The sequence below is a fragment of the Pseudomyrmex gracilis genome, unplaced genomic scaffold (assembly GCF_002006095.1).
Source record: "Pseudomyrmex gracilis isolate BER0280 unplaced genomic scaffold, ASM200609v1 scaffold_10, whole genome shotgun sequence".
NCBI lineage: Eukaryota > Metazoa > Arthropoda > Insecta > Hymenoptera > Formicidae > Pseudomyrmex > Pseudomyrmex gracilis.
In genome coordinates, this window is record NW_018020594.1 from 1424989 (window position 1) to 1452416 (window position 27428).

At 37.8% G+C, this 27428-nt stretch overlaps 1 protein-coding gene across 5 annotated transcripts in view; it reads right to left on the reverse strand.

The window, feature by feature from the left end:
- Positions 1-2724: 2724 nt before the first annotated feature.
- LOC109862347 (slit homolog 1 protein) overlaps positions 2725-27428 on the reverse strand; it is a 95978-nt gene continuing 71274 nt past the window's right edge. For 3 of the 5 annotated variants that reach the window (XM_020442388.1, XM_020442392.1, XM_020442377.1), the window contains exons 2-8: positions 11782-12389; positions 9412-9634; positions 9085-9224; positions 8628-8780; positions 7044-7224; positions 6725-6864; positions 2725-6375 (exon numbers count right to left, since the gene is read on the reverse strand). In XM_020442388.1, the coding sequence (XP_020297977.1) occupies positions 6104-6375; positions 6725-6864; positions 7044-7224; positions 8628-8780; positions 9085-9224; positions 9412-9634; positions 11782-12139 (1467 nt within the window). In that variant the 5' untranslated portion in view covers positions 12140-12389 and the 3' untranslated portion in view covers positions 2725-6103. Of the gene's footprint in view, positions 6376-6724; positions 6865-7043; positions 7225-8627; positions 8781-9084; positions 9225-9411; positions 9635-11781; positions 12390-14581; positions 15663-17833; positions 17936-27428 lie in introns of those variants that run through there. The other 2 variants (XM_020442398.1, XM_020442382.1) reach the window with 2 other exon arrangements.

Genomic DNA, 27428 nt, shown 5'->3' on the forward strand with positions numbered 1-27428 from the left:
ATCTCGTATTGATTGATGCAATTGTAAAGAAGAGTTTCAACAAATTACATATGTACCTTTATTTATATTTTACTTAATATATACGTTGGAGAGTTACACAGTGAGCCACACATTTCCAATAAAAACTGTCAATATCTCTATTTACTTAAGAAACTCATAAGTTATTTAAATATTATTTATTTACTTAAAATTAAAAAAAGATGTATCTTTTAATAATTTTTTAATTAAAATATATGTATCTCTTTCTATCATCGTCATTTTACGCAGTAACTTTTATGAGTAACATTGAAATTAAATGTAAGTAAAAATAATAACACACACACACACCGCACGACGCGTATTTGTTTGTATTATTTTTATTTATTTGAAAGAGTCACAGATACATGGTAATTGTTAACGACATCATAAACAATGACATATAGACATTTGAATTTGGAATATATATCGACGCACGGGTTGCGAGTCGATACGAGAAAAATGTCGTAATACATAGGTACATATCACGTAATAGTTTTTCATATAGTGTTCATATACATACAACATTATGTATAGACATATACAGACGAAGTTCGTGTACATATATGTATGTGTGTCGTGTATATAATTAACTATGTATATATATATTTATATATTATATATTAACATCGATATAACATTAGGCGTGATTTTGTCTTGTGTGCGCATGTTCGTTTACATAGGATGTGTTGTGTGTTATATATGTATATATATATATATACGCATCTCTAAGAGCATTTACATCAAGAGATGTAGACGTTTCTTTCAAGAGAACTCTAATTTCTTTTCATTTACATCTAAAAATTGTTCACACAGATTTTATTACTTATGTAGAGAAACTCTTTTACATCGGCTTTTTTTTGGAAATTTTCTTTTTATTTAAATAGAAGACAGTGAGAAAAAGGGATGGAATGCTTCGTAATACTAGTGTGCGTCGTGTTTTTGGGCGCGTAGACGCCGCGCGTGTGTGTAGTGTTGTGTGTGTGTGTGTATATATATATATATATGTGTGTACTTAGATATATATGTACGTGTTTGTACGTGTTGTAACACAGATACGAGGTTTCTCGAGTCGTGCGAAGAAGCGACGTGTGTGAGCGAGCACCGAGATTAGCGTAAGATACATAACATATCCCTCGATCGATAGATAAGCTCCATTTATTTTCATCTCTGCGCGGGTTTTGTTAACGGGATCGTAAATTAATTTTCGTTCTGCTGACGCACCGCACATGCATATATTTATCATACACGTGCACCGTCGTGTTTTTCACGCACGCACGCACGCACGTATGCGTTTTTTTCAGGGTTGTTTTCGCGCGTTTTATCAAATGCAGTAAGTAAGATAGGAGCCGGATTCACTCGTCGGGCGCGCCGGCAACGATCCGACCACATTTGTAAGACGCTGTACAAAAATATCCGCTTATAATAATTAGTAATAATAAATCGGCGCGCCCGATGAGCTCAGCGCCGGCTCGCAGCGATATGTTCTCTTGACTGGTTCTGCGGGCTCGATGTTCGGCGATCCCGTGGTCTTTTCGATGCCGCACCCGGCGAATTCAACCGTGTTCAATCAACAATGATGTTCGATAAAGAAGTCTGGAGAATTTCGCTCTTCTTTTTTTTTTTTTTTTTTTACTTTCTTTAATTAACTCTAACGCAGAACATCGTACATCTTCAATCGTGCAATAATCAACACGCCATTTAAACAGCGTAATAACATTTTATTGGTGTTTTAGCAACGAAAAGACTCGAGGTCGCACGAACCGTACGTTCCCGTTTTTCGTTCGTATCGCTCTAAAAAATTACCTAAAGATTCTAAAATTATCTAAAGATTTATATTCTAACAACCGAGCCAGAAGTTCTTCTTCGGCAAAGTTTTCTCATGTAGAGACGACTAATCGATTTATATCTCGGGACGTTTTATCCGGAGAAGGAGGGATACGGAATACGATAGTTCGCGTTTCATTAATTGATAAGAGAAGATGCAAATTGTTGGAATGTTAGGAATGAATACAATAACGAGAATACCGGGAGATCTTGGTAAAGAATTTTCGAACTTTTGGCTCGGGCAATTTATGCTATCACGCTACTTAGCTAGCTTTACTTTCAGATCTATTAACTTTTTTTTTTTTTGTATAACTTATTGCCGTTCACACACTGCCGTTCACGTTGTCTTTTCCCCTTATATCGATCGTTTAATTCTACGTGTGCATTATAAATCATAACACGCCGATAAAATTTATTTATTTGCATGCAATTGCAAAACTGAGAAAACTGAGGGATGTATTATAAGATATGCAGATATGCCTCGTACGGATCCTAAGCTAAATGTAGGGCCTGCAGAGAATCGCATTCGGCGTATCTTCAACTTCCGTTTTGAACTTACCTGAATTTAATGTAATCATAAATATTTTTTATTAAACACAGTATATATATTACATTCATATGTATATAATTTATGTTCTAATTAACAATGGAACATAAGAAAATACAAGTAAAATTATCATTATATATATAGAGAGAGAGCATTCTGGAATAAAAGCAATTTTACAACGCCAGTATGCGCCCGGCTTTGTTTGTTTGTTTTTTTTTTATCATCAATATAACTTCTTAGAAAAAACATCCAGTGCATATATGCATATATAAGAGATATAAGTATATAATATATATCTTTTTTTTCATATAATCATTATGTAATGCATAATAATATATATATATATTATATATGTAACGTACATATATAAGAATTTATATATATGTATATATTAACAAATAAATTCTCTTAAATCTCGATACATTCACGATATGTATACGATCTTTAGTCGTTATAGCTTCAAGCCTTAAACTGACTTACTTTTAATTTATCTTACAACGTAAACTTGGGCGTGTAAATGATATGTGTATGTAATATCATCGCTGTTTCTCCGCGCTCGTATTTTTCGAGAGAAAGTCTTCATTAACACGAATTTATACGGCCGTGTGTGATCAAGATAAAACTAATATAAATAACATTTTTGCAATAAATAACAAATAATCAAACATTAATATTTTATCAACAAAAATAATTGATAACATTACTGTATTGTTGATTTTTTATCGTCTAAAATCGCCGAAATAAATTAATTGTTGAGAATTAATTAAGGAGGTAATTAGAAACCTTGTTATTTTGCTTTGTTAAGACTTAATGTGCGTTCTGAAATTGTAGCTACGAAATTCTCTCTCGAAAAAAACTCGATCGCCATATGTAACGCATACCACAGTGCCCTTAATTATTACAATAATGCCTTATGGTTATTTCTATACCTTAACCCTTATTATATACGTATCGAATAGCAAAACACATATTACTTTCTGCGTTAACTACGTTCCATGAACTCTACGCTTTTGCTACGATCGATCTTCTGGTAACGATATACGCCTTCACTGAGAAACGCGTATATTCGTCGCTCGATGCATCGCGCGTTAGATGACGCATCCACTGAACATTTTTCACACAAAGCGAAGCACGCGTTGACGTATTGCGCATCTTCGTGCATATAGCACAATCTTCCGGAGTGTTGCGAGCGCGCAAAATTATTTTGCACGCACGTAATAAAAATTATACGAGATAAATATTAATTAATATACTTTCGACGCAAAGCAAATATATTGTAATTGTTACGTGTGTGAATTGTACCGAAAACGTGCGTTGCATACGCTTCCTTCTCTCGCGAGATGACGCAATTCCAGTGCACACGTGAGCTGAAGCACGGCGGTGAAGTAACCGCGAGTCGTAAAGCGGGCGCAACGAGGCGTTTGAATAACCGCGTTTGTGCTCTACCCGCTTTGACAAGTGTCGGTTTCCTGTTGGAAGTATTACGTGTCATCAACACAGTCGTTATCTCATTTCGTGCGGCCGGGTCTTTGAGAATCGAGTTAAGTATCGAGGCTATCTCAAGATGTTTTAGCCGCACAGAGACATTCCAGAAGCAGAGACGATAAAAAGACAGACGTCACAATTTCCTTTCGCAATCTTTTATTTGCCGGTTCAATTAATTCATCTCCCGATTAATTTGTTTTTTTTTTTTCCCCAATTATTTCTTTACGAGACGCGAGTCATTGTACAGAAAACGTTTCTGTAAATTTCCGAAAAAAAAAACAAACAAAATATCTCGACCGATTTGAGAGAGAAAACGTAAGACCGGAAAAATCACGCGGAAGATCACGCGACACACGAAGAGCGCAAGTGTCGTGAGGAATGCGCGATTCTTTTCGCAGTTATCTCGCAGTTTTCTATATGTCCAACAGGAACGCATTGATATGTATACGACGAGTGGATCCGGAAAATCGCTTGGGAGCGATCTGACTTCCGGCCACTCGAAATCCAACTACTCGGTTATACTACGTCTCGCGCCACGAGCTAACAGATAACCACAAAATAATTGGCAACGATGCTGATATGTAACGTTCCGCTGGAAGAGAAAACATTCCAGCGCTTCTCGCGCGAGCGAGAATTCTTCGGTCCACGGCCGATCCGCGAAGATCGACGTTTAGATTTTTATCTCAACTGCTCAGATTCTCTACCATTGAATTGTTGTGTAACCGCGTTCTCATTAGCCAATAACAATAATTTGCTTCGTTTATTCTTCTCTATCGAAGTCCGTGACGTGTTTAAGCGTAAGGCTGTTTCATTTGCTGTTTCATTAATGCATATGATTAGTGTGGAGCGTGTGGAGGCGTTTTCAATTCGATCGCAGAGCATCCGAGAGTTCCGTAAATAACAGTGATTTTATCAGAAATAAATCCGCCGTCCGTAGTGATCTCTTACGCGCCGCTTGTTACACCAATACCTAAGCGACCACGCAACCGTCTGTGATTATCATTTCGACGCGCGGCAATTGCAGGGAGAGAGGGGGATTGCTCGTGGTGCTTACTGCGCGATCCGACTTACACCGCAACGATTAATTTTTCACCACCATCGTGACTTTTTTTGCAAATCGCATACCGCGTGGGTTTTGGTCAAACGCAACGAACAAATCGGTTCTTAATTGTTCATGACGCTGAATTTTTGTTCAAGCGTTGTCGCGAAAATAAATCGAAAACTCGTAAAACTGCGTATCGATTCGATTAAAAGTTCGATTTTAAAATAATTTCTGCATATATATATATCGCGTTTTGTAAAGCTGGGAATAAAGTGTATATATATTGGATTATCGCGTTTGTACTGATTGAAATTAGTCGAATCGCTCGACAAAGAGATTTTCTCCGGTTCTCCCGAGAGGAAATGGAAATCTAGGCGCGAAGTGACGCTTTTTTTGCGAGTATCCGGAAGAATTTCAAAGTATATTCAGTTCTCGAAAGATCGATTGTCGCGATTGCCGTAAGCTGTGTATGTAATACGCGTATGTCAGGGACATGCGCGATCGCGTCGCGCGCGCGTGTGTGTCTCTGAAGCGAGGATCTGCTCTGAAACGTCTTACCGCGCACGAAATAGACGTTCGTTTCTCTCATGGGAAATAAAAGAGCGATTCTCCGAAGAGGACGAAGGAATCAATCATTTCTCGCCACCAGTCCGAGTTGTGTAGCGGTTATTTGGAGTAATAATAAACGTCATACTTGTGAGATTTTTATCAATTTGACCGATAAAAATCTGTTCGAGCCCGAGAGTGTTCGGTCGATCGTGACAAAACCGACATCGCGATGACGTGCCGACTTCTCGTGACGAAACCTTGTTGTTAATGCTACTGTTGTGACAGACTGCGCGTCTATCGTGAACACGTTGAGTTGAGCCCAAAAATAATAATAACGTGACGTTTCATTTAAACGAATCGAGAGAAATACATCTCTGGTTTTTCGCCCGTCGTCGTGAAATCGTGACGCGTCTCCGCCATCGCGTCACGATCACCCGATAAGAAATATCGTTTTTCACCAACCCCTAACGTACAGAAGTAAATAAACAAGTCGGAAGAGTTTGTCGTGATTCGCAGCGATCACAATGCCGCTCATTAATTACGTCGATAACAATGTCAGAAACGGATGTAACGTCAAAACGTCGTCGGCATCGAAACGAAGAGTCGACGGCACCGCGAAGTCACGCACTTCTGTGAGATTACGCTAAAACGGCGGCGAGAATAATCACTGATAACGTTGCGTCGATGTACATTTTATACCAGGTAGCTGACGACGAGATTCTCCCGGCGCTGCCCTTGCCCACGCAGCCCATCCTCTCGAGCGGTATACTCTGCACGGCGTACTCGCGATGTTCCGACTTCATCGTGCAGACCGTTCGCTTCTTAGACATCATCTCGTCGTCCTTGTCGCGCAGATTTCTAATCCACGCGGCGTACCACCGCAGCTCGCAGTCGCAAATCAAAGGATTATCTGCCCGTGGAAAAACAAAAGAAAACAGAGATGTACGGAAAATGAGATTTTATGCGAAAAATTAATGCATTTCTTTGTCAAAGAAGAATTAATAATTAGCTTTGTAATTAAATTCTTGTTTTTATTTAAAAAAAAAAAAAAAAAAAAAAAAACCATTAATACGCGTTGTAGAAATCAATGTCTTTTATTGTTTAGTAAGATTTATCACAAAAAATAAATTATATTTTTATTTATTATTCATATATTTCGACGTTTAGATCACGTAATAGTGCGTTTTGTATAAAAAAAAAGTTGCATGATTGCATTGAGAAAATTAAGAGATTGACCTTGTTAAGGTCGACTGTGTTACCTGTTATGTCTATGTGACGTAGAGTGTCAACGATGTTCTCCGTGACTTCTTCTGGGATGTGTATTAATTTGTTGTTTTGCAAATTTAAGGTTTCTAGCGAATTGAGGCTTTCGAATACCAGAGGCGGAAGTACTTTAATCCTGAAAAGATAACGTGCACGTGGAGCGCTTTGGCATCTCGACTGGCGAGCGCAATGTTTTATCGAATTATTTATATTGCCAACAAAAACTTAATGAAAAGAAAATATCGCTATACGTTTAATCTAAAATTTTGCGTGTAAATTATTTAAATTGCGCGTGTGCTTGAAAGAGGATATTACAAATTTTTTTGCAGATTAAGGAAAGTTATGGAATCTCCGTAGCCCATGAAAGCGTCCTCAGGAAGTGCGGTGATGTTATTCGCCCGCAAATCAAGATGGCGTAAACGATGTAAGCGTCGCAGAGCGTCGCTCGGTACCGCGTGTAAATTATTATCTCCCAGTCGTAAATACTGCAAATTTTCTGTAATAAGAGGTTGAAAATTAGAGGAGGGGGAGTAAGGGAACACACATTTTACAGAAGAACTTACAAGTCCGCGGAATGTGGGAAGCAATATTAGGGAAGACGAAAATAATCTATACTCGTAATCTTCTTAGTTATTCCGCCTCTTTGCAAAAAAGTCAATTGACTCTCTTGACGGCACAAGTGTAGTAATTAAAGCAGTCGCGTGTATATTAGAATAAATAACAGCAACTTGAGTCGCAGTAGACTGCTTCGTTACGTAAAGAGCATCAACAATAACTCTGCAGAATCGTGACTCGCTCAAAACAAACTTATCCGATGAGTTGTAAGCTAGTTGTAATCAAGACGAGCTACTTGATTGGTAAGAATTTACGCAAGCTCTTGAACGAATACTTTGTTTCAAGAGCTTTAATTGGATTCGTCAATATAATAGCAAAGAGAGTTTGAGAACAGTTTCTTTATTTTTTTTAACAATATCGAAAAGAGCTTATTAGAAAAAAATTGTTTTTTTTTTGTATATTATTTCTGATATAATCAGAAAGAGAGTCCGTAAATACGTCAACATTTATTTAATTGCAAAAATGTACAAACGTTCGTTAATATTTATTTAATTCTAAATCATTGTTGTGAAAAAAAATATGAAGAAAGACGTGTGACGTTTTTTTTCTGTGCGCGAACAATATAATATTTCACCATCGCAAAATCGGAACGCATCCGTGTTATTTCGTAATAGAGCGTTTGTTTGATCTAATCATTTGTCTTATTGATCGCGAGGCTAGCAGCGCGATGCTCCGACTGAATTGTTAAAAGCGCCGATGCTATTCGTTCACGTGGAACAATGCTTTGTCGAAATATTATCTTGATAGTCGAGAGCTTGTGTTTGTAAGGGGTAGTTTGTAAAGTGTCATTTGCTCGTTTATATCTCTCGCCCAAAGGGAACCGATGCCATCACCAGGCAAGCAACCGCGACTCGCGGTAAATTTAAATGCTAAGCAGCTGTGGCGCTCGCAACGATAAATAAAATAGAACGTGATCCGCAAGAACTGTAGAAATTTCACAGTAAACCAAACACAAGACCGAGCGAGTACAACGGCTGCATTGAAATTGAGCATTGAGATCTGATTTTGCCGATGCCGCGGCATTCGAAATTTAAACTGTTAATCGATAAACGCAAGCAAAATATCTTTACTACTTGTTTTATAGTTCGTTTCTTTGACAAAATAATTTTTATCGAGTTTTTAAATTTTGAGAGAAGTACAAAATTATAATACGATCATCGTGTAATATCGTGTTAATGTGTGTGTTAACGTTTAACTACACTTTGAAACTTAATACACACGTGTATTGCATATTCACGGTTAGTGAGTTAAAAAAACTGCATTAAAAATAATAATTATACTTACCCTCAAGACCGATAAACGCGTTAGCATCTACGTGGGTAATTTGATTTCCATCAAGTTCCAAAGAGTTTAATTGCGTCAAGTGAGAGAATACACGCGCCGGTACCTCGCGGATGTTATTGTGCGCCAATCCTAATGAATCGAGTCCTTTCAGTCCTGAAAAGACAAAACGTTTTATCGATGAGCCCATCTTTTTCCATTATTACAAAATGCTCGGTATTTGTGCGTTTATTAAGAGCGTAGTTTTTTTTTTTTTTTTTTTTTAGTGAAACACAAAAGAAACGGGTTTAATATCACTTTTAAAACAGTTTTGCAGAGAGAAGAGACTGATAAACGTGAACGTTATAGAATGGTAAAACGTAAATGAATTCAAGATATTGCACGTTTTTCAAAACAATATTAGAGACAATATTGAAAACAAATTGTTTTCACAGTGCAAAATATAAATTAACAATTTTACCTTCGAAATCTCCTTCTTGTATAGTTGATATGCGATTTTCTTGCATTTCTAATTTTTTCAACAGATCTAACGACGTCAGAGCTTGAGTGGGTACCTTCGTGAGTTCATTTCCGCCTAAATTAAGCCTCTTGAGCTTCCGGCTGGAACCGCGAGATTTAAAAGCACATCATTGAAAATTTTACGAGAAAAGCGTAGTTGTGAATAAGTTATCAGCTAAACAAGCTACACAATTTTGTTTTTTTTTTGTTTATAAAAGAGATTTCTTATATATTTCGTTGCTGATCTTCTTGAGAATCGCATTTCATACAGTCGATGAGAGCGACTTACTTATCGAGTCCTTTGAACGCATCTGGCTCTATGATGGAGATCTTGTTCTCGTAAAGAGTGAGGATTTCGAGTGTGTCGAGACCTTCAAAAGCTTTGCTATGGATGGCTGTGATTTTATTACGGTTCAAATTCAAAATCAGGAGTTGATGGAGGTCTCGCAACGAGACGGATGGGACGTTAGCCAGTAAATTTTGGGACAGATCCAGCTGTGTCAACTGCTGTCCTGCAAGTAGGTGAAATATTCAATTCTAGCGGCTGTTTTTTATATAGTTTTCACTTGTTATTTATTCGTGAGATTATAAATCGTGCCATTTTTTAATCGATCAACACAAAGAAATTGGAGAAATCTTGAGTTTAATGTAATATACACATGTGTGATTATATATATATATGTGTGTGTATGTTTTCTATTTCGTTAAGATAACTTGTTAATTTAATACACACACACACACATCATAACTCTAATAAAATATCTATAATTCTGGTCGTTGCTGGTATTACAAAGTAATAAAATCTTGTTTCATCCTATAATGTAATTAAAACATGGAAAAAACATGCTGCGCGAATTCAAAGCCATTAGAAAATAACAATTTTATAATACTCTTTCTCTCTCTTTCTCCTTGTTTCTCTTTCTTTCCGATGTTGCGACGTGAATAAAAACGAGAAATGTCATATTGAGACACAATGCACCCTCATTACGTTCGGAACGCAGCAACCACGCGATTGCGATTATCTCCGCATATCTCGAATATATACGGCAGGTGTAAAAAGAACGTATTTTCCAGTCCCTTAGTACAGTAATTTATTCCGAATCTGCGTGGCCGCAAAAGCTACGCGGCGGTTCTAAACCGTCGGTGGCTCGTAAGAGATTTAAAGGCGGGTTAAATTTGTAGTCGACTTTAACGTGAGCCTCGCGTGACAGACTGAGTGCTTCAATGTCGGCTTTAATATAAAAACTGATCCTAAATCTTCCATAAAAGTCTTTTGACGCCAGAAGATAGATACTGTTTCGTGTGCCGTAAAAAAAAAAAAAAAATGTTACTACATGACGCGCATGAAGTGGTGCTGAGTTTTTTTTTTCATCACTTCACATACTGCCAGCGAAAAATGCTTTTAAATTACGGCGCTGAATATATCGGTAATATGTGAGCGAGCTTAATCACGGGAACGTAGTTTTTGTAATGGCGCCATTTTTTCTGAATAATCGTAAAAGTTCGAATGTTCGTTCGTACATGAATATGTCGAATTACTTTCAGAATATTGCGATTTTGTTAAATACGTAAAATTACAAAATCTAGCACTTCAATTTTAATTTGTTTTAAAGTTAAAATATTTAAAATGTTAAAATATTTAGATATCGCCCTTCAGTTCATTGCGCTGCGATTATCAGAATGTGTATCGCTGCGAATATGATTGACAATAGTATCGTATATATCGATACAGCTGTGATAACTTTTTGAGATGCACTTAACATAGCGGTTTGCAACAATTCTACGTATTAGTGAGTAGTAAGCGAAGGCCAATGAGAACGTGTAACGCAGTTACGTGACGTGTTATAGGCGAACATTTCAGTTTATTGTTCTTCAGTTGTAAACAATCATGATTGAAACGTTAGAACAATAAACTGAAATTTTCGCAACACGTCACCAACTGTGTTACATGCTTTTCATTGGTCTTCGCTTAATACTCAATTTGACATTTTGGAGCAATTCATACATTCTTATAGATTTTGAATTCTACGTATGATTTTCCAAATGGTGCGTCACTACAATAATTAACAGACTCGGTGTTTGGAATCTCTGTGTGAAATTTCTCAAATAATGCAAATTGTTTGCGTAACATTATGTTACACATACATTAACAAGAGAGAAAAATTATCAATCAAATTAATAAAAATTATCAAATTTAATTATATTACGATCATCAAGTTTTTTTATGCAAGATTTATATGATTTTTATTAAATTAAAAAGAGAACACCTTTTAGTTAAAAAGAGAACACCATGTAGTTTCAATTGTAGTACTCAATTTTGAACCGTGAGTCAAATTTTGTTTTAATGTAATTAAATTATATTACATTACGATTATCAAGTTTTTTTTATGTAAGATTTATAAGATTTTTATTAAATTAAAAATAAAACACCATGTAGTTTCAATTGTAGTACTCAATTTTGAACCGTGAGTCAAATTTTGTTTTAATGAGTTTTCACGAGTGACTGCGCAGACTTTTGTATGTACTCATTCGAATCTTTATTTTTTCAAGGAAAAGTTCCACATCTCGATAGTCAATATATCATATTTTCGTTCCATCATATTTTCGTTGTGTTTTGTTTTCGTTTAGACGAATGTCTCACATACATACACACACTTACCAAGAGAACTAAGAGAAGATTCTTCCAGCACCACTAGGCTACTATTGTGGATGGTTAGGTGGGATATTGTAAGGCCAAGGAACACATATCCTTGCAACTTGGGCAGAGTGTTGTGCCTAAGTCTGAGATAAAATATTTTGGCGTCCTTCTCCTTGAGTTTGCTCATAGCCTTGGAGATGTGTTGTAACTCGGTGCCCTCGCACACAATGTCCAGACCGGATTTCTTCACACTACAGGAACAGGGTGAGATGTCGTTGTGGTGCGGGCATGTCTGTAGTGTTTGCGCTAAGCTCGTCGCTAAGACGAGACAGAGCAACCACACCAGCCGCCACACATCCGTCAGACCTTGCTTCCTCATTTTTCGTTACGATTCCGGCGCCTTCCTACCCCGTGACTTCGTCACAATGGTCGACTCTTACGAACCTTTCGCTTGCCCTCCGTTCCTGTCCCACTGACGTTCACTCTCGCTTTCTGTCGGCCGCACGCCTCTCTCTCCCACAATCTACCCCTTCGCGCCGTCTTCGTACCTGTACCTGCAGCCTGCTACTTAGCCTCTGTTCTTCTCATATCCATTGTTTGTTCTGCCACGGTGTACCAGTACACCGAGTCTGCAAGCAAACGGAAGTTTTGATAAGTTTCTTAAGCTCGTTGAAGGAAAAGTAAAGAATAAACGTGCATAGAATAAGATCAAAGAATTTAACCCACTACATCGTGGTATCAGATACCTTTCTGCTAATAAATAATTATACGAGGAAATTTGCATTGTTTATACGAAAAATCATTTGTTTAAAAATTTTTGAACTACACAGTTTGGAAAATTATAAAAATGAGATATAAAGTAAAAATATGCTTAGAAGAAGACATTAAAAAAAATATTTATTTCTTTACTACACAATATTTTTATATTATATTTATAGTGCTATTGCTTTACAAGAACAGTTTAAAATTTTAATTGCACACGAAACTAAACTGTCAAATGATACAACAGCATTGAAATATGATAAAGCAATGTGTATTTCAATATGTGTTGGAAAGAGTCAATACGAGATTGCATAAAAGATGTTTATGTAATAGTAATATGAAAGCTTTATTAAGGTGTCAAACGTTTCGATCTTTGTATATGATCTTTTTCAGTAACCAGCTGTGTGTATAAAAAACATTGAAATATAAATGAACTCTGGTTTGGTACCAACTAAAATGAAAAAATTGAAAAACGATTGTGTGCGTCAGAATTTAAAAAAAACAATGGGTAAAATTCATTCTTGATGACTAAAAAATAACGAAATAAAAGAGAGAACACTTAGAATACATTAATACAAAAATATGAAAAGCAAACATAAATGTTACTTGTCAAGAATGTAAAAGTCAATATAATAACTGAATAAAAATACGGTTTAAAATTAAACAACGCTGATGTATTACTACCTTCACGTCATTCGGTTTATATTATATGTGATTTTCTTTATGCGTAATGAGTGAGAAAACAGTTGAAGATATTAGTAAATAATGCTGATATCATGACAATATAACAACGTTCTTATTTAGGGTGCGTTTGTTTAGGGCGCTTGTGCGCTTTAAGTGCGTCAGTCCGTCTGTATTGTTCTTTGAATGTAAAACAAAGATACGCTGAAAGCGTGTGAGCGTCTAAAGCAAGCGCACCTTTAATTTTATATGATTCTAGAAACGCGAAGTTAATTGCATTTTTTCTAACTTAATACGAGTATTTTTTGTCTCGCAGAAAAAAGGAGCTTAAGTGATTCACTAATTAAATGCGTAATATGTACGTAAATAGATACACAGTTTGCATGCAGAAGTGGAATATTGCGAAATTGTTGTTAGCTATTGTCAGAATTGCAACATGATGAACTAACTCTCATGCGAAAACCGTTATTCGCTTGTACAAAGATGTAATGCAAAAATATTCGTAAAGACAGTCAGTTGCGTTACGCCCTATAACTTATTTATAGCTACAGTAGCTGCGCAAAACTTTCATGCGTGTCTGTGAATAACTGCGGTAACGTCAAGTTTTAGTATCCGTCAGTGCAATCGCATGCAACGTTACAGAGTCGTTAACATCTCTGTAATATCTTTACAATTTCGCGTAACTGCCTTAAGTTATTTCTAACATTTCACTTATCTGACACGTGCACGTATATATGTACGGAAATGTGTGTATATATATATATATAGAAATATGTAAACTTTTTCTCATTAAAAGTTTCACGCGAGAGATAATTACGAGAGAAATTATCGAAGTTCAAATCAATCTAGCAAGCTTATGATGTTGTACAAAATCATAAATATTAATGACGATATCCCGTTATTTTTGTTTAATTTTATGCATACATGTAGCTTTTACAAACACTTATTTAATGAAAATTGTGCTTTAAGTTTGATTACAAAAAAATAGTTGATGTTAAAATGTGTAAAAAATTAATACAAGAATCGATGCTTCGAAACGTCGCAAATGTGAATTTGTCGGGAAGACGCGTTCTTCATATTTTACGTATCTTTTTCAAACATCGAATACACAGACCTTATGGATGTGAACTGGTAATAGCAAGCAAATTTGTAACCAGAGAAGAATTGAAGAGAAACATATTCTCCCGTATTTTTCTCTTTCTCTCTTGAAGTGTCCGGAAAAGTACATTTCCGGAAAGAGATAAAGCACACGAGAGATAGAGATAGAGAGATAGAGAGAGAGAGAGAAAGAGAGAAAGTTCGTATCTATAAGGTCAGTGATTAGATACATATAATATCAATGACGTAGTAACGTGCAAGAACTGCTCTATTTGTGTACCTATGTGTACCGAGCCATGCGGAGGGCGTCGTGTCTTCTTCTAGCTCGCGATACACACAACGAAAGGCGTAAAACGAAATGACGACGCGCGTTCGCGTGATCACTAGGCATACTCGCTTTCGCTGCGTATGCGAGAGTTCGATCGATCGTCGGCTGGTAGTCGGCGCGTGTAACACTGACGCGTTTTTGAACACCGTCGCATTCTATACGTTTTCACACGTATTGCGCAACAAGTATGTTCCGGGCGACGGCGGACGAGCAGCGTTCGTGGCGGTTTTTATTCTCGAAAATTTCTCAGCTCGTAAAAAAAAGAACTCTCTCATCACATGGCAAATCGGAATTGGATCAATTTTCACTTCACGTGAAACACAGAAACACACAGCGGCAACCGTCGGGATATCTCATTCTCCCGACGGTTTCACGAGGGAGCTTCGAACCACAACTGCGAAGTAATGTCGATATAACGTATCGAGCGCGCCATAACCGCGCGCGACTCATCGATGTGTGCGCGCGCGCGTATATATGAATGACTTGTTTTTCATCTCTTACTATAAGTGTTTTACGCGCACCACCTGTGCTCTACCGCGAATCCGAACGATGAAATCTGTTACGGAGCTTTCGCTACTGTTCGCAATAATCACTCACTGCTTCCTCATTTGTGAGCAATATCCGCGCGTTGTTCGCCCGCGAGAATCACACTCGACAGTCGTGTCACGTTTGGCATCGACGGTGATATCGCGTTGCTGAACGACTACTCCGAAAGAGAGAGAGACGCGCGCTCGCTGACGCGAGAAATCGGTCACGTTAGATTTTCTCAAAGACACACGTCAACGCGATCCAAACGTCGATATTCAACGTGTGCGGTTTCCCTTCAATTCCGTCGCCGTAAGTATAAGGCACGACCGACGACACTTTTGATGTTGGTCGATTTCAAGAGTGCAATAGAGCTAAACCGCGACGAAATCGACGACACCGATAACCGAGAAGCTGGTCGTTAAGACGGTCTCTCGTGGCCGAAGCGCGAAGGCGTTCACAGTTTGCTGAGCCGAGCTTTCTGCGCGTTGCTGCGTTGCCGGTGACCTGGGTGTCCGTTGGCATTATCATTGCCCGACTAATGGGACGCTTCCGGCACAGGGATCATGGGATCGCGACCGCGAGAATATATCGGTTAACGTCATAGTTGCTCTCCTACGCCGACAAATCGAGTTACTCGTCCCGGAGTCTTTGTAATTGCGAACGATGAAAGAGCAGTCTGTGTGTAATAGAAAATTTCGTATCTTGACCTACAACCTTTCTCCGCGGAAATATCACGCTAATGTACTTTCCTTTGTTTTATGACACATATTGTACGAGAATTGTACGGTCCATATATATATATATATGTTACAAATTGCAGACGAAACTCCGGCTTTTTGAAAACGGTAAAAATGTTCTCAAAGTTACCTCAAATTTAGGTTAGTACACGATACGTATTGTTACGTATTGTATGTACGCACGTATATACGTGCATGTTCTTTCTTTGCAGCTTTTATTAGTTTTAATAACGACGGCGTCATTCAGTCAGTTTGCAATACGATATTGTTTATTAGATGTAATGTTTATTCATCCTACATCGTACTACAATACTCGCTTCGCGTGATCTATAATTAAATTTTGACAAAAATTAATTGTAAGAAAATATAATTTTTAATAATAATAACGACGGCGTTAGTTTGCACTCGCAATGCGATATTGTTCAATGAATATAATGTTTATTCATCCCACATCGTACTATGACGACGATACGCTCACTTCGGATGATCTATGAAGATAACTTTGACAGAAATTAATTTACAAACAAAAAAACAGATTTATTTGTAGTGAAAAGGCGATAGTGCGTGTGAAGCAAATTAGGTTGCTTTATTCTCCTTCAGTAAATTCCTTACAATCTTTACAATCTTGAAAACCGCATTGTATATTTATCATTCTTTGACACGTTGATTTTGATTGTATATTTTTGACATTGTATATTTATCATTCTATGAAAAACTTGTTCAGAACTTGTGAAAATAATTTTGGACTATAAGAGTTTTTAATTGATGTATATTATTACTCACAAGCAAAGAGATCTGAACGAGTTTATATTGGTCTTATCAAAAAAAAACAAAAACAAAAAAGTAGACATCTGTGTTGTAAATTTGTAATGAAACAAATATAAAAGTGTCATCAGCAAATTGTGAATAAATTTATAATCTGATTCTGAAAGAGAGAGAAAGAGAGAGAAATTTCGTACATTTGAAATAAATATCTAAACATATCTAGAAATAGGATTGTCATGCAAAATATCCTGTCATCGTGTTTTACGATGACAGGAACGTGAATTTGTAACAACGTATCATTTCTATGTTTAGAAAGTTTTAATCACATATTGTCTCAACAGTGTGAACATTATAAGGACGCATTTAAAAAAAAAAAAAAAAAAAAACAAAGCTAAGTTTATCGACACTATATATGTGTATATGTGTCAATAAAACTCCTTGTATTATCAAAGGTAGCGAAGTGATTGTCGCTATCCGGATTACAAGTGATTTCGCGCGCCATCTATAGCACACACATCCCCTTTTCGATTAGCTATCGAGTTTACGTCGCAATTACGGAACATCGAATCAATCTTCCGCAACGGAGGGAAAGAGAGACGATACATTATTACGCATTCTGAATATAGGCCTTCCCACGCTGCTCCGTTTCGGAACTAAGACAAGCGGATATTGCCCGACCGCTAATCGAGTTTAGTGGCGAGTTGCGTTCGCGGGGAGAAAGATTCAATTGGGAAAGTATTAAGAGCTTTTAGCTTCCGCCGTGCTGATTTCTCTTCGAGTGGCGATGCTTTCGCGCGATATCTCTTAAATTTCATCCAAAGCAATGAGCGTGAAATTTAAAAAGTTAGCGGTGAAACGCAGAGCACGATAATTCAATCTACAATTCATACGATGACGTGCGTGCCGCGTTATAAAGAGATGGGAGGAGAGAACGAAGTTATTAGTATTGAAGAGATACAAAATGAAGCACAAATGTAAAACAACACATCCCGCAATTTTTTTTTTACTTCGTTGAGGAAACAAATAGCTGATGCATATTCAATGTCGCGCGGAGTTGTTGTTTAAAATATTACGTGTGTATTTTAAGTTTTGATCTTCGCTGTGTACTAGTGATAGTGTTATTATTCGTGACAAAACCGCAGAAATAATTTTGAACTCGGAGAAAAGTAATTACCATAGCGAGTGAACGAGAGAGAGAGAGAGAGAGAGAGAGGGCGAGGGCGCAATTTTCTTCCGTTAGCCAGTTGACGTTGCCCAAATCGATTCGTCTTTGCTCGCTCGCTCGCTTTGTTTGCGCGACACTGGAATAAATTGTACAATCTAGAGAAACACACTTTATTAAATTGAATGACGTCGACACTTCGATAACGCGATTTCAGCCGCGCTCGCGGCAAAAGCGCTTTTTTCATTTTCCATGCTGACGAGACTGACTGTCCCCTCTGCGGGAAGTAAAAGAGAAAAATTCAATTTACCGAAAAAAACACGTATATCTTTTAGAATAAAAGAAGATTCGCAATCACATAATTTCGAATATCATTCATTTTTCCGATTCGCGATAGATAATACAGATGGGAAACCTTTTGTTTTACGCGAGAAAAACCTCGTTAACCCGCAATTAATATAAAATGTTTTTCATGAACACTAGAAGAAAAGCGCGTTCAATATTCTTTATAGATCACGTTGCGTCACTCGTAATTCGAGCATATTTGCAATTTCATTACATTACGGCAAACTTACCCAATCATTATCTACTTTATCTTGTTAGCAGACTCAAACAGACATTCTGCTCCTCTCTACCCTAATTGTATAGCGATCGAAGAATTCGTCGAGAATTCTCAGATATCTTTAGTAGATTACAACTGCATAAAACCGATATTAAATGTGTAATACGTTGTTACAAAGTGGAAGTGAAAAAATTTACAGAGAAGAATTTACTTTGTTTAGAAAATTTATTACCGACGTGCTTTTTTGTTACTTTTATTTAGAAGAAGCGGTTCGTGTGTTACTGCTCCAGAGAAGGCGGGGTCATCAACAAACTGACCAGCTGTTCCGAATTTAACAGCTGGTCAGTTTGTTGATGATCCTCTATATCTCCGTGAATGAATATTATTCCTTTCCGTTCATGAATTTTAATATCGTGTTTTGAATCTAAATTCAATGATCTCATAAGCAACGACCGGTTTGATTTTATTATCAAACTGAAAACAAGATTCAAGAGATATAAATGTTTTACTAACGCAATATCTTATACCATACACGAGAATTATTGCAATGTTATAAAAGAAGACAAGAAGAACAGAAGCCGCTGTTGCGCCGTCTGAGATCAGACTCTGACGACCACAAAGTTATCCTACGGCAATTTTACGTTTCATATTTTCACGATCAAATGGCGTGATCCACAGTCTCGATCGCGTTTCTCGATTTTATTGTATAATATTATCTCGCGGCGGATCCGCGTGACTTATCTCATGTTGCGGGAATCATATATAGTTCAGATGCATCGCTCCCAGATGGATTACAAACGAATTTCGATTCGCCAACTCGCGATCGAATTCGCGAAACTCGAATATCTTTAGCACCACGAGCTTGTTACGCTTCATCAGCATAACGTTGCATGTGTGATTAGCATGCGTCGGTTAGATGCGTCGACGCACGTAGCGAAAATCGACGCGTGTGACGCGGCTTACGTAGAGAAACAAGTCGATAGCGAGCGCTGCACGCGATTAATATGCATTACGACTAATGTGTGTGTGTGTGTGTGTGTGTGTGTGTGTATGGCCGCGGAATATTTTGGAATATATTTAGCGGTGCTCAAACACGGTGTTAAAATCAGAGTGTAAATAATGTGTTTCCAAATATATGACAAATTTAACGGATATATTTTGTTTATTTTTTTTCTGTGCATCTGGAAGATAATTTTAAAGTTTTTATTCATTTCGGCGTTTCCGTTTATCTCTCGACTGAATCACTCGAATTTCATTTAGACACGTTATGAATTAAATCAAAATACTATTATTAAACGTGAAATAATGGATTTGAAAATCTATACTATCACAAAAGCGACAATGTTATTGACGTAGCTATTAATATTACTTAAACGTCTATCTCGTGTCTCACGTTTAATATAGAAGTGATGAACATACGAAACCAATTATCGTTATAGTAAAATATATAATCAAATTTTCTATATATATATATATATATATATACAGTATATGTTGACTTAAAACTTGAATAAATGATTGATCGTGTAATAATTGGACCGACTATATATATGTATATTTACTGGAGCCATTCACGTCTTAATAAGAGACCCACAGATGACCCCGACTTCTCTTCAAGAAAGAGCTCGCGTCTCATTTAGCGGCGAAGATTCGTATGTCGGAATATCCAGACTTGATTGGATATTTGCATAAATCTTTTATGCATGTCGCATAGGCTTTTAAGTCGCGACATTGCGAGAGAAATGTTCCGCGAACTCGCAATATTCTTAGCTCGCAAAATCATTCCCGGAATTGTCCATTACTTCGTCGTCGTCGTCTCGGTCTTGAAATGGGAGAGACAGGTGTACTGTGCTTTTCCATTCCCTCTCTCACGCGCGCAAGTTATTTTTCTCTCCGGCGACTGCATTTCCTTCTACGATGGAAATGGTTAAGCTTCAGTGTGTGCCGTTTTCTCGGACGCTCCCGTTGTGTGTGCGCGCGCGCGCGACAACGACGACGACGACAACGACGACTTTTTTTACAAACAAAGTTTTCATTCATAATTGAAGCGCGCCGTTTTCTTGGCGGAAAAAAAAAAAAAGCGGAAGAAGAGGCCTGTCGCGACAATTCGGGCAGTGTTACGAACGAGACAAGATATTTCATAAATAATGTTGTGCTCCAACAGAGCGAGCAAACTTGGCAAACCTGTTAAATCGTTAGCTTTTACCCGTAGCTTGTCGTAGACGGAATGGAACTTCCCAAAAATGCACCCGCTTCCATCCGTAAGAAGATTACGCGGAGGATTATATGGTCCGGAGTCTCCCTTCGCTGAATACACATGGGAAATACGTTATTCACATCTCCCTTCGTGAATGCGTTTGCCGTTTTAGTCGTTTCTAGTCTCCCAATTAACTCGACTCGCCTTTACATTAACGCCTGCGGGGATTACGCTCGCGCGGCCAGATCAATTCGTTCGTTTCACGAAGATTGCACATCTTGCGAAATTTATGGACGCGCATTAATCTTACTCACTTCTTCCGCGTGGAGTTTCGCGTGCAATTTGCAACGAAACGTTGCGGTTAATAACGCGAGACTCGAAATTAAAACGGACAGAAATGCATTCGCAAAATTGCGAAGAATATTATTTAATGTGTAAATATCGCACACGTGTGTGTGTGTGTGTGTGTGTGTGTGTGTGTGTGTGTGTGTGTGTGCGCGCGCGCGCGCGCGCATTGGGATAATATCAACGTACGTAGGTGGGCTTTGGTTCACTAAGCTTTGCAATCCGTTATCTGGCCGCATTTGCATCGCTGCGATTTTGCATTGCGGCAAAATCGGACCGATGCTTGAGAATATGCGCGATGAGAAATTGGAAACTATTGATATACGCGCTGTGGATATTTTCGCGTCGCTATTCCGGAATCAGGTTGATAAAGAGAAACGGAAGTAGATGCGCGCAACGGAGCGTCCATTTCGCGATTACCGTGCGATCTATGTAACGTTACTCGCTACTGAAATCGGACGTATCCGTTGCTGCTTGCATGTGCCGCCGAATGCGAATACCGAATGCCCGGTTCTCGCATCGCGGAATCCGAATGCGGCATGCAAGGCTGGATTTCCCGTCGAAACGCTCGTCGAGCTCGGAATCGCGTTGCGTTCAGTGATCTACTTTTAATCCCGGCGATGAGTATGTGTACTCATCACTTAATCATCCCGTGGTACCGGTAATGGCGACTCCAACTCCAACTGCGGAGTACTTCGTTACAAACTCAGTAAAGAAAAACACACAGACCTTGCCTCGCCTTACGTTTCCCAATTTTTTCAAATTTAGAGTTTGGTACAACTTTTGATGGGCAACGGTTTTTTTTTTTTTTTTTGTATCGCAAGCTCTTAAAACACATTTTCGCAAACGTTCTCGAACTTCAAAGAAAAAAACAGAGATTTCAGATAATAAAAGAAATTGATTCAGAGATTTCGAATTTTTATAAATTCTAGAAAATGATTTTCGGACTTAATTCGCGTTATGTCTTTTTTACACCAACGTTTTATGAACATTTCGATGCAAAGAATTCAAAAGCAGTCTGGTACGAGTATGAAAACTATTTTTTCAGGATTTATAAAATCTTTTAACACACCGCGAAAGTGTTAAATATCAAATGTGCAAATTTTTTGCGCGTTATATATTCTCTTCATTTTTTATAATATATGTGGTATACGCGCCAGACTGTGAATACATATACATATATATACTTATAACGTAATACATTAATTAAACAGTTTTACGGTAATATGTATGTACAAAAACTGTCGGGATGTCGTCACTCAACTTTTACGTTGAAAATAAAAAAGCAACTTGTCTCTAATGCGAAATGTCGTTGACATTTGATAAATTTTGACATTATGTACTGTGACGGAACGACGCACATTTTAACGTAAAAATGCGTCGCGGCTCTCTGTCAACAACTTGACAAATGGCCGACGAGTGTCTAAGACGTAAAGGAAGAAGAGAATATGGAGAAGGAAAACTCGACAAATCGTCTTCAACGTTTTTTCGTTGGTGACGCATCCGCTATGATAGCGAGATAAAATGAGACGACAGGCGCGCCGGTGTATCCGTCGGGTTCTCCTGCCTCGAAGAAAATAGATCTGGCATAATGAAGTGCTTCCAGTTTCGACTAATGGCGTACCATTAGTCGAGGTACCGCGAGCACGTTCGTAAGAGGATTTCACATTCAAATAACTAACGGAAAAGAAACAGAGACGGTCGTCAAAGTTCTTCCTTCCGTTTCGCTCGTCGATCGTGCAAACTCTCCAGCAGTTCTCCAATTTTTTTGAATGCACAATTTGTCCTTCGCGCGAGATTACTGTGGACTTATCATTTCGTGCAATCTGCATTTTTCAGCGATCATTTTGCTTCATCGATCGCGAATTTCTCTGTGTTTTATCTTTTTCGCAGACTTTGTGCAAAAACTTTTTGCACAAAGTTTTTTTTCGCCATGAATCGTAATTTCTGTTAAAAGTCTTTATATATAGTTTCTTATTGTGACCTCTTCAAAAATTTGAAATTATAAATACTTTTACTTGTAAAAATGATGAATTGTTGTAATATTTTTTATCTCTCCTGACTTTCTTTGTTAAAAAAAATCTGAAAAGAAGTCTGTGACTTTTAAAAAACTGTTAAAGAAATTTGGCACGTACTTTCGCGTTTTCACATTTAAACTTTACGTACTATAATTGTTACTTTTTCTTATTTCAATTTTTATATTTTGTATTTAAAAATATACATTCTTACACAAAGTATTTATATTTTTTTTTTATTTAATATAAATATCACGTACACTGTGTGTGATTCTGATTTGTTTTTCCAAAAAGAACAGGATAAGCGGTTTTGTAATCTCTCTTCGGAAATAAAAAGAAATAACACAATTTTTTAATTATTATATTACATATTTACGATACGTGTGTTGTTATATATTTTTCTGAAAAAAAAAGAGAATAAAATTTTTGTTCTACGTCCCGTATGTCACGTTTTCGTATACTGAATGTCTCCAGTTAATCACCGGATTTCAACTTTCCAGACAGGGCAAAATTAATGGGCTACGCCGCTTTCCAATTATCGTCGCTCTACAAAATGTGTATATTTCCTGCTGGTCGTTTCCATTGACGAGTCATTTTACTCGCTCGTATTTCGTTTCACGTAGTCGGTGAACTAAAAAGAAATTGCAGAAAATATTGTATCTTTCGAACATGTACGAGCACGTGTAATTTTATCCTTCGCCAAATACGCCAGAAGCAATTGTTCAAGAATAAAAATTGAATTTTTATTTTTAAACACACAAATAGATAACGTACACGAAACTATATACGAAAATACACGCAAATATATGCAAATTATTCGCTCCGAGGTTCTTTGATAACCCTCGATATTGCTCTTTATATATTTTTCACAACGGGAATGGGTGCTAAATCATCGGTGTATCGTGTTACAAAGATGTTTTATGGAAAACGATGTTATCCGCTTACGAAAATTTAGTCAATAAATTGCACATTTCTGCGTGTACACGGTATTTCCATTTCATTACAAAAGCAGCGCTGATGCCATTTTTCCGTAAATTGTCCACGTAGCTGCAGGCAGCTTCCGGTTTTCCTATTTGGCTGATAAAAACCGAAGCCAAACTCACAAATGTGATCGAATGTACGTGCATGTGATACGTAACTCTGTACGAGAGTAATTGAGCTTCCTCTGTTCCTCTCTCTGTCTCTCTGTCTCTCTCTCTCTCTCTCTCTCTCTCTCTCTCTCTCTATCTCTCTCTCTTTCGCGAGTTAACCAGTCGGACTGCTCGTTTCCTGCCGTAAGCGTTTCCTGTTTGAATCCTCGTGGACTTTCGAATACGAGTCCGCGAAATGCGTATGCAAATACAACGCGTAGCACGGATACAGTGTCGTGTATCGGGAGCTTGCATATTTTCCGCATATATGTGCGTTGCAACGAACGACTGCGTTGAATAAGGACGCGTCGCGACGTCGGATTCGGTTCCGGTTGTGGAATATGACATTCGTTAGCGTCACGGTATAACGGCTGAGTGACCTAATGAACCATGCGTGCGTCCAACAGCGCACTCCTAATTAGACCAGGATGGTGTGCCGCGCCATTGTTCTGTCGCGCGTATTAACAAACGGCATAATGGCATCTTCGTCATGTAGTTGAAATATGTTTCTGTTAATGTTAATTATATTACAAGCTCTTTTTTCAAGATATAACAAGCGTCTAGTTATTATAAATGAATATAATGATGATACATTTAATAATAAGCAAGAATTTGTTTTATTTTGGGAGAAACATTGTGTGTATCTACAATAATTTGTGTAATTTATATATTGATTTGCTTGTTGAATTAATTGAGGAAAATTAAATTTTATTAAACATTTTTTTAGACATTTTTCATTCATTGATAAATTGTATGTTATTAGGACGAAAAAAGTCACAGAATTGTTAAATGGTACATTAAACTTTGATTCTTTTGGTAAGCTTGTCTTTCTATAATTGCAATTCTACGAATTACTATAATTTATTATTATAATTCTTTCTAAAACAATTCTATAAATTAAAAATTATTGTTGCACAAAGCATTATTAAATTCAACATTTGAATTAGGTCATTCTTGTTTTATATTATGCAGTTTATATTTAAAAAACTGCATGTTTTGTTTAAAAAAAAAGAACTGTATACAAAATAAAGAAGATTTATAGTAAATTTTAATATTGTACGAATATTTGTGTGTGTGCGTGTGTGTGCAGTTTACAAGAATATTAAAAATATGGCAAAAGAAGTCTTATAAATAAATGCATAAAAATTACATGCATTGAGCCGGACTTTTTGTTCTATTGACAAAGGGATTACGCTGGCAGATATAATGAACCGTGAAATCCGATTACCGCGTGTTATCAGGTCTCTCATTATGCGGCAGAATCGATAGGATAAATCTTCGAACTATCACGGAAATCTAGCAATTAAGGAAATTGAAGAAAATTAGAACGTTTATTTAAACTTCTATCTTTGGTACTTGATAGGTCCGGAAGTAAAACCTGCGACGTCAGAGAGGAATAGAGAGAAAGAGAGAGAGAAAGAGAGAGAGAGAGAGAGAGAGAGAGAGAGAGAGAGAAAGGGAGAGAAAAAGGGAGAAAAGGAAGAGAGAACAATAGAGAGAAGGAACCTGCGTCGAGGCCATGAGAAAACTCAAGGTGGCTTGTATATTAAGTGATTCATCCGTGACGAAGTAGTCGGCTACGGACCTCTACGTTCACAGAGAGTAATTTTATATTCTCCCCTTGGCTTCTCTCGTACCTACAGTCTGCCGCGATGTTACTTCACCTGTTGGTTGCCCGACGTTTTGCGCTTGGCCTCTCTCGACGTATACGTATAATATTGATCGGGCCGCGACGCGCGCGGGCAGAGACGAGGCGGGTTCCGGCTATCCTGCAAGAGACCTCGAGTATAACGTGACCGGGGCGTATAATCACGATCGCTCCGACTAGCATTCAAGGAAGAGAACGTCGCGGAGCGTGGTCCCTGCAAGGAGAGACGACCCATATCCCTGGATTGGCCAATTATACGCTTCGAAACAGGCTGCAGCGACCGTATTAACGACTCTCGAAGAATATGAGATTAGAGCGTAGGGACTCTCTTTACGGGGGCGCGCGTTGCGAGTAATCGAGAAACTCAGCTGAACAGCTGACATAGCGGTATAGCGTGGAGTATGTGCCGTTTTCTCTGTATTCCACTTGTAAAGTATCTTCGCATCTGTAGCCGTTTAAAGAGGACAGCGCCGTTAAGAGGCGAAATCCGCAATTACATCTTCTCGACGTAGGTACATTGAGAGCACGTTCTTTTTCTAAGACTAAAAAGACTATGTATTTTTGCTCTCCAAGATAATAAAAGAGTAATGTTTTGTTCTATTTTCAAACAAATTGTGTTAATCAATAGAAAGAAAAATACGGGCTCGTTTTTTTCCTAAACGTAAAAACACACAACAATTGTGATGATAAATTAATCGCGCGCTTTCGCGTGTCTTCCGATCTTGTCTGTATCCGGGAGGCATAGATTAAAGAAACGAGCGCTTCGTAATACAAACTCCAAGCTATGAAGTTTTTCGTGCTTAATTACTCTACGCCAGAATTGAATTCGCGGCCTCTTTGATACGCCCGCGAGTTTTCGAACCGCTGTTTCCGTCTGCATCACGCGATGCACTTCAGTCTCGTACGAAAGAAACATCAAGATGTAACGCGAATATAATCAGACTCGACGAGAATCACGACAAGGATAAAAAAAAAACATGCTCGGGTTTAGAGCAGTCTTTCATGATAAAAACTGTATAACAGCATCGAGCGCACAAAGGTTCGTAATTGCGGTTTGCCAAATCAATGAAGTTTTAACCGAATTTTAAAACAATTACTAGGTTATTTATTTTGTTGTAATGGAACTTACTTGGAACAATTGAAAGTATTGAAAATATTATACGTTAGATTTGCAATCTGATTGTGCAGAATCGAACGAAAACAAATATGAATAGCGCCATTATATTTCTAAAGTTTCTTTTATTGTACGCAAAATGTGAAGCTAACAAACATACAATGTTCTACTAACATATACAGGGTGTCTCATAACGAACGAATCAGCCGAAGTGTGTAGGTAGATCGGGTCAATCCGAACAGAAAAGTTATTTACCATTTTGCAAAATGTGCAATAGTTATTAAAATATGAATTAATAAATGTGAGCCAATGAGCGCGCGGGGGGCAATGATCGGACTCTATAGGCGTGCACGATTATCAGCTGTAAAGAAAAATGGCTTCTTTCATGCAATGTCATAGCAATGAGAGGCGGAGAAACAAACAAGCGCGGCGCGACTCAGCTTCTTGCGATCGGGCGATATTAGGCGGTACGCCGCGAACAGCGGCGAGCGAGGGGTACCTATAGAGTCCGATCATTGCCCCCCGCGCGCTCATTGGCTCACATTTATTAATTCATATCTTAATAACTATTGCACATTTTGCAAAATGGTAAATAA